The sequence below is a fragment of the Mirounga angustirostris genome, unplaced genomic scaffold, assembly GCF_029215605.1.
Source record: "Mirounga angustirostris isolate CCGP_5_RB_7025 unplaced genomic scaffold, mMirAng1.0.hap1 SCAF_1, whole genome shotgun sequence".
NCBI classification, from domain to species: domain Eukaryota; kingdom Metazoa; phylum Chordata; class Mammalia; order Carnivora; family Phocidae; genus Mirounga; species Mirounga angustirostris.
The window spans coordinates 127,102,797-127,115,930 of record NW_026991709.1 but is presented as its reverse complement, the minus strand read 5'-3'; the positions used below and the strand labels follow the sequence as shown (position 1 = coordinate 127,115,930).

At 34.4% G+C, this 13,134-nt stretch overlaps 1 protein-coding gene across 3 annotated transcripts in view; it reads left to right on the top strand.

Moving 5' to 3' along the window:
• The window catches only part of DNAJC13 (DnaJ heat shock protein family (Hsp40) member C13), a 123,951-nt gene that overhangs the window by 27,466 nt on the left and 83,351 nt on the right, over nt 1-13,134 (top strand). For all 3 annotated transcript variants that reach the window (XM_064587774.1, XM_045903786.3, XM_045903785.3), the window contains 7 exons: nt 5,583-5,658; nt 6,456-6,605; nt 7,020-7,061; nt 9,737-9,937; nt 12,054-12,260; nt 12,352-12,447; nt 12,821-12,912. In XM_064587774.1, coding sequence (XP_064443844.1) covers nt 5,583-5,658; nt 6,456-6,605; nt 7,020-7,061; nt 9,737-9,937; nt 12,054-12,260; nt 12,352-12,447; nt 12,821-12,912 — 864 coding nt within the window. The remainder of the gene's footprint in view (nt 1-5,582; nt 5,659-6,455; nt 6,606-7,019; nt 7,062-9,736; nt 9,938-12,053; nt 12,261-12,351; nt 12,448-12,820; nt 12,913-13,134) is intronic.

The following is a 13,134-nucleotide window of genomic DNA, read 5'->3' as shown; positions in this document are numbered from 1 at the left end:
CCGTTATTTTGTTCTATGTGTTAGGTATGGATTTAGCAGTTATGGTTACTGGAAGCATAATGGTACTAATTATAATTAATTCAGTTACTCTACTGGAGTTTTGAACCCCTCCCCCCGTTACTCAGCAGAATAATAGCAAGAAGAATAGTTAACATTTATTGATTATAAATAGCAAGTGACAAATACTTTACATGGATTATTTCTTTTAATCCTCACATTATGAAATAGATATATATACTATCCACATCTTTCAGTTGGAGAAACTGAAGCTTAGAGAGGTTAAGCAAATTATCAGAGGATACATAGAAAGTGAATAGTCCAGATAGTATTCGAACCCAGGTAGTGACTCCAGAGCTGGTGGGCTAAATTAGTAAGCTGTTTTGCCTCCTTCAGCATTGCTTACCATTGATCTCCTAACTCTTTGAGAAATCTTGTACTGCAGTCATCCTTAGTTTCATTATTTGGTGGACTAAAATTGTAATTCAAGTAACTGGATTGTGAAGCTTTTAATAGTAAACAGAAAAACCCTAGGTTCTGTGAGAATCCTAACCGCTTCTTAGACATTGGTAGCCAAAACTTATTTTAAAATGATCGAAGGAACTAGGGTGTTCAGCTTAGGAAAGAGGATTCAAAGTGAAAGTCTGGTTGGCAGAAAAATTATTATATCCTATGAGAAGCTGAAAGACAGAACTTGAACCAGCAGGTGAAATTTGTGGGTAAGAATATAATTCTAAGGAACAATGGTTAGTATCTGCAGTACTGGAAAAAAAAAAAAAAAAGAATTACTCTTAAGGAAAGTTAGTTAGTTCCCTTGCACCAGTAATGAAAATTAAAACTAGCCACCTTTGCCCAGGGTACTATAAAGGTTCAAGCTATATGTTATGGGGGTTAGGCTAGGTAACATAAAAGCTTGTCTTCCAACTCTGATTAGATCTTTTTGGCTTATTTGAGGCCCACTGCATAGACTTATCTACTGAAAGGATTGAGGGTCTTAACTTTAAGTCTACAGCCATGCCACCCTAAATGTGCCTGATCTCATCTGTTCTCGGGAGCTAAGCAGGGTCGGGCCTGGTTAGTACTTGGATGGGAGGTTCTTAACTTTAAAAGTAATACGCAAAGGTTTTATGACCTCAAGAAATTTGAGAACCATTAGTTTATAGTAAACATAAGCTTTTTCTGTACTTTACAAAAAGAAAGTAATGTTGAATTTTCTGTTTTGAGAGAGTTGTGAGAGAGAGGGAGAGGTGGGGGGGAGAGGGAGAGAGAGAATCTTAAGCAGACTCAACACCCAGTGGGGAGTCTGATTCGGGCTAGATTTCATAACCCTGAGATCATGACCCGAGCTGATATCAAGAGTCTGGCCACCCAGGCGCCCCTCCCAACATTTTATTTATTATTAACTAATTCAGACATCTGAAATGAACTTCAGAGTAGTTAAGAGATATGATACCTGTCAGTCATCGTTTGAAAGTTAATTCCAGACTTGAATACTCTTAACTAGCATGTATTAATTAGACATGTACAATAGTGTCAATAGATGCTCCAAAAATACCACCATCACAATATTCTTCTGCACAAAATTTCATTACCATTCAACTCTCAAAATAGAGAACATTCAACATTACTTTCTTTTCAAGCCCTGCACTGGTTCCATGCTGGGTGTGGAGCCTACTTTAAAAAAAAAAAAAAAAAAGTATGGCATAACATATTTTTATCTGCAGGAATTAGAATAATACAGGAGTGTTCATTTTAATGTAAGTTAATGTAAGTTTAGTCTGTTAAAAAAATCTGAACATCACCTGTCATATTCAAAACAAGATTACATCCCCAGCTTTTGTTTCAGATGATCTTTCTTATCTCTGTCAGCAATATCATCAGCACCTTTTTACTTGTTCTTATCTTTACCAATTGTTATGGGAGCAAAATGCCCCATTAGAAAAGGTGCCCCAAATATGTTTTTTTATTTAAAGAGCTTTAGTTTCCTGATTCTAAATAACATTAGAATTCATGGGTAATGTAAATTATATTATTTATTAAGCTGTCATATTAGAATAAATCTGTGAGTTATGAAAACTTGATGGAAGAAAATCCCTTATTCCCTATAGGCATTTAATGATTTGTGTGACTTTAGTTGCTGAGTAAAATGGAAACAAGTGCAATAAGTAAAGTCAATAATGATTATTAATTTCTCAGTTGGGGGAAAAGGTGTTTGCCTTTACATTTCTTCATATTATATAGATGGCATCATCTGTCATAAATTTCTCATACATTTTGTTTACTTTAGTCTTTGTTCCTTTTGTTACTTGGTTTTAATATAGCTATATTTTATAAGAACTTTTAGTATGATAATTTTAAGGAATTAGCCAGCAAATTTATCTCAAACCCATAAGAACAGCAAATTATAATTTATAAATGGCATTTTCTCTTTGCAGATAGCAAATAAAATGGGAGTATTTCATAAAAATAAGACCTTAGTCATTTCCTGATGTCACACTGGTTAAGATTGAAAAACTAGTGTGAAATTAGTTGCTATCTGACATATATTCTGTTTTAAAAACAAGAGTAAATGAGCAGATCATAGATTTGAATGCATGTTGATGTATGATTGGATAGATTGGCCTATTTAGCTATTTGACAAACACTGAGCATGTGCTGTATGCAGTGCTGGGTCCTGTGTGAGGAGTTAGAATTTCAAGATAATGAAGACATGGTACCCCCTTGAACTTAGGGAATCTTTGTCCTTTATGACTTAGGACACCAGTGACTTAGTAAAAGATACAAAAAAAATCTTAAGTTTGCAAGTGTTGTGACTAACATACCATACATGTGGGATCATTTAGATTTTAATCTCTAAATCTGATATCTAAGGAGGCTTTACAGGTAATCTTTGAAGGTTTAGGGCTGCTTGTAAAGGTGTAAATTTTTAATGACCTAGAAGTATTTGTTCTATACTTAAAGAAAGTGCAGCGGCCATTCTAGAGGACAGAGGTAAGGGCAGCTCTCATGGAAGGGGGAGAGAGGAGAATAGAAGAGAATTCTCTTAAGAATTTCCTTATAGCTTTCTTCTTAGGGAGGCTGTAGAGCCCAGTATTTTGTCTGAGAGATAGGTCTGAGTTTACTAGTCTTGACGACAGTATTTTGGGGCCAGTGGGCACTTAACTTCAGGATCCTTTTGCTGAAGGATCTAGAATGTGCTCTCTCCAGTTATGGTAGTCACTAACCAGCTGTGACTTTAAATTTAAAGTAATTAAATATAAATAAAATTTAAAATTCACTTGCATTAGCCACATTTCAAGTGCTCAGTAGCTACATGTGGCTCATGGCTACCTCATTAGACAGTGTAGATATAGAACGTTTCCATCTTTTTGGAAAGTTCTTTTGCACGGCACTGATCTAGACAACAAAGTACATGAGAAAGATGTTAGAAGGTCTTTAGTTGTGTGGAGGAAATTAGTTTAGAATTGAAAAGAATATCTTCTTAGCTGAGATCTTTTAAGACTTTGAATGTGACGTTAGTTGACACTGGAAACATTTCAGGCATTTAATTCTTCTACTTTTGCTCCCAAAGTAAAATAAACACATTCTGTAGTTTCATTTCAGGATTATAAAAATTGGCATGTTTGACTCTCCAGATGATTCTGAAAGTTAGAATTTGTGATTTTTTATTTCATTGTGCAGTCTTCAACAAGATCTTATTTGTCCCTGTTAATTGATAAAGCCTCTGAAGTTCTGAGACTTTTTAGCTGTTTAGGTTAATCCTCATGTACTTCACCAATCTCTCAACCCTCACCTGGCTTTAGAAAGCAGCAAATGAATGTTTTTATGTTAGAAGAAGGTAGTTTCATTCTTTTGATCATTTCCCACTCCATTTTAGACATGTGAAAAAAATATTTGTAATATGGCAGTACTTTTTTAATGACTATATGGTAAAGATTAATAAAATCTGTCATTTTTTTCCCCAAATGGAGATAACGTCATCATTTTTATTATGTAATATACTAATTAGAAAAAAATGGAAATAGAAAAATTAAGTTGTGAAAGATCTCTCTTGATCTCAGTGGAAATCCTTCTAGTATGTTACCCTCAAGTCTGATAATGGCTATTTGTTTAAGGTATGTATGTCTTTTTAGTATTAGTAGTTTAAAGCAGAAAAACATGATTTCCTTAGATATCAAAAAGGCATTTGATTGTATTTAACGTCCAGTTTTGGTAATTTAAAAATCTCTTAACTAAAATACAAATAGATACTTCATTAAATATGACCAATTATATTAACAGATTTTTCTAATATTGAACTCTGTTTTCCTAAAATGAACCTTCTTTGGTCATGGTGTACTAATATTTTCATAAGCTACTTGATTCTCTTTTTTTTTTTTTTTTTTAAGATTTTATTTATTTGACAGAGAGAGTACAGTCAGGGGGAGCGGCAGGCAGAGGGAGAAGCAGACTCCCCACTGAGTAAGGAACCTGATGTGGGGCTTGATTCCAGGACCCTGGGATCATGACCTGAGCTGAAGACAGAGCTTAACCGACTGAGCCACCCAGGCGCCCCGAGTTACTTGATTCTTATTGCTAATATTTATTTAAAAAAATAGATTGTGTATCTTTTTTTCTTTTTGTGTTGTCTTACCAGATTTTGGTTATCACTAAAAGAATTGAGGAACTGTCCTTAGTCTGTTTCTTGGAACAACTTAAGAAGCTTGGGACTTACCTGTTCCTTTAAGGTTCATCTTCTTGTTTGAGCTGTGGTGCTTCTGTAGGTTGTAATTCTTTGCAGCTTTCTTAAATTCTTCTATATAGGGATTGATTTATTTGTAACTTCAAATTTATCTGTGTAGAGTTACATCATTATTTCTTCTGTATCTATGATTATAAATTCTTATATATCCTTAATTTTGTTTTTGTGTTTTCTTAGACTAGCTGATGTTTTATGTATTTTATGTTTAAAGAACTAATTCTTTATTTTTAAGTTTTTCTGATTCAGGTTCTATTTTTATCATTATGAATTCTTCTCCTAAAGGATTATTGATATCCAAGTGATTTTTCTCCTTAGATATGAAGTGAAGTGAGAAGTGAAAATTGCCTGTTGTGGTGTAGGCTTCCTACTTCTATAAAATTGCAACACTTAAATGTAATAGGTACTTACTTAAGTAGAAATTATTACGATTCCAGAATATTGCTGTGACTGACCAGTTGCAGGCCATAGCTTTTCCTTTCTTTGCATCATGGTTTTGTTGAAAGCATATTTTTAAAGAATTAGTGTATAGTGTTGTTGTTTTTAATAAAATTTTCCCATTTAGAATCTTGGCATTTTCAGGCAGTATTTTAACTTCATGTATACTAACAACTCAAGCTTGCATAGGTCCTACTTCTCTACTTACGGATCACTAGTTAACAGTAAAGTGAGTGGTGGTGGGTAGGTTTTAATAACACTTTAGAATATAAAACTAAACTATATTTAGTTAGCATTAATCAACTGATACATTTCTATTTGTTCAAATATTCCTTTTGTGTTAATATCATATATTTTATTATAAAATGTTTCTTTAAGACTAAATTTAAGTACTTGTCTTTCTTTGTAGGTATAAGCGTGTCTTTTCAGTTGGAACCCATGCGATTACTACATATAATCCCAATACCTTAGAAGTAACAAATCAGGTAATCATGTTAGAAGCTGTTAGGCATTTTTTGAACTCCATTTGAATTTTAAAAGCCAGGTAATGACCCATGATTTCCTTGGCCTGAAATCAGTATTTTAGGTAGAGAAGTCAACTTTGAAAGATATCGATACGCTTATAGAATACTTCATGCTGAGTACCAAAAATAAGTAAATAAAAGAGGGTGGTGACAAATGTTTTTTTCTAGGCTCTAAGTATAATAACTTTTTGATATGTTGCTTTTGATTTAGCCATCTCTTTTATGTAAATTGGTGCATTAGTTCTTTATAATTTTAAAGACTATAGGAACTGCAATAAAGGCATACATAAATTAAGTCACAGTGCAGTGGTTGGAAAATACTTGTCATAGAAGTAGGATTACTGTTTATAAAGGCAAAACCAACTTGAATATGGATAAGTAAACAAAATTAAATATTTTCTAGCTTATTTTTAATTCTAAATTAGTCATGTTTTACAGATTCCTTTTTGTCTGTTTTAACAGATCTGTAGGTAATCATAAAATTTTATTCCTCGCTTCTTTTCACTTTTATGTATTTTAATTGCTTTGGATTAGTCATTAATCATTAAAAATGAAATACAGGTGGGATTTTTATTGTTGTCTCTGATAACTGAAAACCTTTAAAAGAATTTGTTATGGAATTACTATAAGATATAACATCTTCTAGGCCTCTGTATTATTTTGTAAGATTTTTCTCATTTAATCCATGATTGTGAAATTAAAGTAGTAAAAATAGTATTTAATACAGCATCAGTTGGAAGAATTTTTCTTTTTGTTAGTGGCCTTATGGAGACATTTGCAGCATCAGTCCCGTTGGAAAAGGACAAGGAACAGAATTCAACCTCACATTTCGTAAAGGCAGTGGGAAAAAGTCAGAAACTTTAAAATTTTCTACAGAGCACAGAACAGAACTTCTTACAGAAGCATTGGTAAGAACAGTTCCATGTTAATAAGCTAAATTTCTTTTTTTTTTAAATGAAACCGTTACATTAAAGTACAGATGTTAATGTTCTGAGCTTTTTTTCCCACACTGCTTATTTTTTCTTATTGACTGTTAACTTGATTCTGTGAAACTTTCACTTTCTCTAACTGAAAAATCTATTTAATTAGCGTTTAGACTTAGTAAGCGCATATACAGAGCAGAGCAGTTGTATGTCTAATCTGTCTTGTTTTTCAGTGAAGCTCCACACATTTTTTATTGAACAATCTTAAACTATAACATCAATAATATTTAATATCAAGGTTATCAAGTTGAGATTTTACATGTTTTAGATAGAAAGGACTGAACCGTGAGTCTTCCTTACCAGTCTATTGTCATAAACTGTGATTGTTTTCTTTTTCAGAGATTTAGAACTGATTTCTCAGAAGGAAAAATCACAGGAAGGGCAAGTATTTTACCTTATTAATACCTGTTTCTATTCTAATGTTGCCCATTATTATAGAAATCATTTTGTGATCTGTGTGCTTCTTTTACGGCAAAGCTAAAGGGGAAAAAAGGAATTATCGTTTAATGTTTTGTGGCACTATGTGAGAGATGAATGTAGTTTAATAGCAAACTCCAACATGAGGAATTAGATTTATGACTGTTAATGTTGATGGTTGGAGAAGAAGTTTTCAGGCAGAACTATGGAACATTAAAACCGTTGCTATAACCATTCAGGTGCTCTTTATTCAATATTCTAAACAGCAACAGTAAGCATCACACTGTGGATAATACCTGTTGGAACATGCACTAGTTGTTTGGTGTAGGATTTTCCTATTTCAGAAGTATTAAGGTTTTAAGAAGTTTGGGGTATATCAAAACTGTCTTATATTTTCTTACACTGGATCTGGCTGCTAGTAAGGCTTTGCATGGTGCACTGGCAGCTTTGGGGAAGTCACGGGTGCTTATTAGAATCTTCATAACTTTCTCAGGCGTTCTCTAGTCATGTTACAATAGCATTTAAACTAAATCAGAGACTTCTGACGAGGGGAGATGGGAGTTTATGCTTTTCTCACTCCCTTGAAATACCAAATTTCTGTCCATGAGAAGGTATTGCTTTTACAGGGACAGGGGCAGAATAATGCCTAAACTGGTAGCACTCTTCAGAACTCTGGCTTCTGGTAAAAGGCAAGAACTGAATTCTGAGAAGCTGGCAGCATCATTTCTCTGTTTTTTTAAGCCCGCATCCTTTCTATGGATGTTCTGCTGCTAGTTTTAGCATCCCAGAAACCTCACAGATCTCAGGTCAAGCAACTGACTGGCTGCTCAGGAGCCATTTAAAATAGATTAATGGCAGTTGGCAAGCTGCTTCTTTCTTGTTCTCATGAGCCACAGTCAGATTTCTATAAATTGTAATTTGGTATGCTTATTTTAATTACTTTATGTCAGCAGTTGAGTTTTCTGTATTCCTCATCTGTTTGGAAAAGAACTGCTTCCAAAAACATACTTTTAGATTTTGTTTATAAGCTTCCCTTTATATCAGTTAACTTCAGCCACTTAATACTTTTCAAAACTGAGGTGGAAACAGTGTCTCTAAAAGATTGCCTGAAAGTCTGTCTAGTTTTAATCAGGAATAAATGGCACCTCTTCCTCCCCCAAATGCTCTGCTGGTGAATACTCTTGCATAAATTGAATTTGACCCTCAGGTCTTCAGTTGTCCCTAGATGTACTCTAAATCAGATCTCTAAGTCTCTCTCTTTTGGCTTCTACAATCCTGAGGGATAATGATGTGTTTCTGTCAGCACATCTCATTATGACAGTTGATTATCAGCTGGAGTGAATAGAGACTATCCTGCAGAGTGGGTTGGAGCATGCAAGCAAGCGTAGTTTGGAAAAGCACCACCATTTTTGTGGCTTCCCTTCTTCTGGAGAGAAGTGGCACCTTTAGTTCAGAATAAAGGTTCTAAATATATTCTTGGGTGAATGTAGGCCCTTTGTCTTTCTCCAGAATTCCTTTTATGGAACTATAATGTGCATTATTATACCATCGATCAGTAATGCTGAGGGGACTTGATGTCATATGATGCTGAGCCAAACTGAGGCTCATTGCTGGGTTTAGTGTTGGGGTGTCGTGGAGGCGTTTATTATTTAATGCCTTACTCACTTTTCTGAATACCTACGAGAGAATTTCTCTCATTTCAGTATTAGAAATAGTTGTACTCCTGAGCAACCAATTTACTTTTACCTGAAGAGTACTGTAACTGACCATGTGTTCCTCTTCATATTGTTGGGTAGAAAACTTTGTGGACTTTTTGGGTGGGTGAGGGGATATTCATTTCACATCTGACACTTGGTTACTTTTCTCTTGCCTCATTTTGTCTTTATTTTAAATTATTTTCTCTTGTATCATAACATTTTGGTTAGCAGCCTCACCTAAACCTTTTTTTTCTTTGTAAGAATAAAACAAACTGGGTAGTAAATGATGTTGACCATTCTAATCATTTCTGATACTAGGTACCTTAATTTACAAAGGAATGTTATTATTTAGTGGAATTTTACTTGGTAATGCAATCAAATTTATAACTCTCCATTGTTGTGATTAGAAAAGCCTAAGGTCCAACTGAGGCTTCAGCATTTTTGTGTGTGTAGAAAGAAAATCTATATTACATACTGAACCAGCTCAGATTGTTTAAACTGAACACTGTAACTTCCCCAAAATGTGACTTACCTCTTTTCTATATGTAAATTGAATTAAAAGAATCCATCAATAAAAGTTGAAATCTTTATTCCCAATAAAACTTTCAGAGTAACATTTCTTTTAGGACTTACTTTTCTTTCTTTCTTTTTTTATAGATTTGCATAAGACTGACTCAAAATTGTTTCACAAAATATTGTAACCCAAACCTTTGTTAATTTAAAAAGCATATAGTATCTTCAGTTTGAGTGAACATTCTTACTTAAATACAAACCTCCAAATAGCTAAAATTAATGTTTTTAACAATTTGGATAGTAGCTCTAAATATTTACAACGTTGTTTAGATTTCTAGTTGTTTTAGCAGTGACTGATATATTAACTGTAACTTTATTTCATGGTAAGCTTAAATATGAACCTAAAAGTAGTATTATTTCTCTCTCCAGAGATATAACTGCTATAAACATCACTGGAGTGATACAAGAAAACCTGTCATTTTAGAAGTAACTCCTGGAGGCTTTGACCAAATTAATCCTGCAACCAACAAAGTCCTCTGTTCCTATGACTATAGAAATATTGAAGGCTTTGTAGATCTCTCTGATTATCAAGGAGGGTTTTGTATACTTTACGGAGGATTTAGTAGATTGGTAAGTAGTATTTTTAAAAAGTCATTTAAAAAGAGGCATGACCATTTGAAGGAAAGCAGTGTTTTTACACTTAATTTTCAAATTCACATGAGTCTTCTGGAAGGAAGTCTGGTATTAAGAGTGTAGGCTTTGTTATCAAAGAGACCTGAGCTTGAATCCCAACTTAAAGCTTTTTAAAGTGGGGAGAGTGAGGCGCCTGGGTGGCTTAGCTGTTAAGCGTCTGCCTTTGGCTCAGGTCATGATCCGGGAGACTGGGGGGCTCCCTGCTCAGTGGGGAGTCTGCTTCTCCCTCTGACCCTCACACCTTTTGTGCTCGCATGCACTCTCTCTCACTCTCTCAAATAAATTTAAAACAAAAAGTGGGGAGAGTAATATGTACGTCATAGGTTTTTGTTTCTGTTTCTTCTTTTTTTTTTTTTTTGAGGATCCTGTGAGATAACTTATGTAAATGTTTAGCGTAATATGTGGCTTAGTGTTCAGTAAATGGTAGTTACAGTTGTTATTTTCATTAGTATTAATGTCTTAACTGAAAGATCCTAAGCTTTCTTTGAAAAAACAATTTACGATCTTTTATTTTTATAGTCTTCCCTCCTTTCCCCAGCTGTTTGTAATTTGAAATCTGAGTGTTCATTGAAACTTCATTACATGTTCTTGTCTTGAAATTCTGAATTATATGTGAATTGTGTGGTACAGTAGAAGCCACTTAAGATGCTCAGACCCTATTTGTTAATTGGTAATTGAAGCTGAGCTATATAGATGATGACCATCTTTTTTTATAAGAAACATTTGCCTTCCTTAATTAAACCTCGCATCTCAAAGATGAGCAGTAGAGTTTCCACAAGGAAAGGCTCAGTTTAGCTTACTCTCAAGATTCTTTCCTCTTGAGAATTTTAATTTCTGTAGCTATCTTAGTGGCCTGGGAACAACTACTCCCAAGATTTAGTGTTGTGTAGATAAATTATCCTTCTCTGGGTAGCAGAGCCAGGCCAAGCCTGGAACTTTTAGATACACAAGAGGCTAGAGGGTAGCAGAAGGGAAATAAAAGGAATGATAATGGGATAGGGGTGCTAAACTATTTGATTTACAAAATATGTTATCTCCTCAGAGTTACAGGCTTTTTTCCATCTTTCACTCTTTGCCCAGGACCCTGGGATCATGACCTGAGTCAAAGGAAGACGCTTAATGACTGAGCCACCTAGGCGCCCCTAAAATCAGGTTTTAAAACATGATCTCAACCAGTGTTTCTCAGCAGGGGAGCTATTAGAATATGGACAGGACGATTCTTTATTGCGTGGCACTCTCCTGCCTTGTTCTTTGCAGCACATTAGTGTTTCTGGCCCAGGTGTCAAAAGCAAGTAGCAATACCTTATCTTTACCTTTGTAAATAACACTCCTGGAGGTTGATTTGTAATGTCCATTGGCCAATGGCTTGTAAACATTTAAGCATTCTTCAAGGTAATCGTGCAAGAAAACCCACTATTATTAAAAACATTAAATCAGAGCTACTTTTGTTGAAGATGGTAATCCTGCCCACATAGTACCCACTACCCCCACTGGACTTGGCTGGGGTCCCTGGGACCCCTTCTGGAAGCTCCAGCATGCTGTTTTCTACATGGTGACAGGAATCAGGCTCTGAGAAGTTATGCGATAATTTCCATTCAATGAGTTATTTGCAAGGCTCTATATCCCAGACTTTGTGATTTTTAACTTAGTGTAATAGTGGTTCAGACAACACACTGCAGGGCACCTGGGTGGCTCAGTGGGTTAAGCGTCTGCGTCTGCCTTCGGCTCAGGTCATGATCCCGGGGTCCTGGGATTGAGCCCTGCATCAGGCTCCCTGCTCAGTGGAGAGCCTGCTTCTCCCTCTCCCTCTGCCTGCCACTCCTGCTTGTGCTCTCTCTTTCTCTCTCTCTGATAGATTAGATAGATAGATAGATAGTTAGATAAAATCTTAAAAAAAAAAAACCCACAACACACTGCTTATTTACCTTTGATATGATCAACTACCATTGTTTTTCTTTAGAATTGCTACTTCAGTCTCTTTCCTGTGAGTTGATTCAAAATGGTCACATTTTAGTTGTTTCAACCCTGACTTTAAATTTCAAAATTTGTGCAGCATTTATTTGCATCAGAGCAAAGAGAAGAAATAATCAAAAGTGCAATAGATCATGCTGGCAACTACATAGGTATTTCATTGCGCATCAGAAAAGAACCTTTAGAATTTGAGCAATATTTGAATCTTCGCTTTGGAAAATACAGCACTGATGAATCCATCACATCTTTAGCAGAGTTTATAGTCCAAAAAATATCACCTCGACATTCGGTAAGATCCTGTGTTAAAAATAAAAATTTGTTCATCTGATTTTGACATTTTTCTTCCATGACTTATTAATGTGTCTCAATTTTGTTTGAAGGAACCCATAAAACGAGTTCTAGCACTTACAGAAACATGTTTAGTAGAACGTGATCCCGCAACCTATAATATTGCAACTTTGAAGCCTTTAGGAGAAGTAAGTGTAACATTATTAGCCTAAATGAGATTTCTTCCTATTGATAAATTAGAATAACTTTCTATTTTAACATTTTTAATGCTTAAAGAATGGAAAATAAGGAGAATATACTTAATTCTTCACATTATTGTATTTGTTGTACTTAGAACAATGAATATTACAAAATTTATTTTCAAAGTATACAATGAATGGAACTTTTTATTCAACAGTTATGAACATTTGAATGAAACTTCTAAGCAGCTCTTAAATTCTGATATTGTAAACAGTTTTTAAATATTGACTTTTTTAAGCTAAAATGATGATATGTAGTACTTCTAAGGAAATGCCATAAAACTAAACCTCTTTTGTTGAACTTGGTTTTTGTTTTCATTAGGTATTTGCGTTGGTTTGTGACTCAGAAAATCCTCAACTTTTTACCATTGAATTTATAAAAGGGCAAATACGGAAATATTCTTCAACAGAAAGGTATTTTGAGATCCTAGTATATGCAAGGCAAAGTCCTCCATCAGTGAGGAAAAACAAAGATTTATAATCTAGAGCTTTGAAATCATATAACTTAGGAAAAGACAACATTATTTTGTTGCATATTGAAAATGACCATTCAGTTTTCAAATTTCTAAAGAGAATAAAAATGATTTGATTTTAAATGCAATGATCAAAATAAAATGTATTTCTGTAACTTATGCT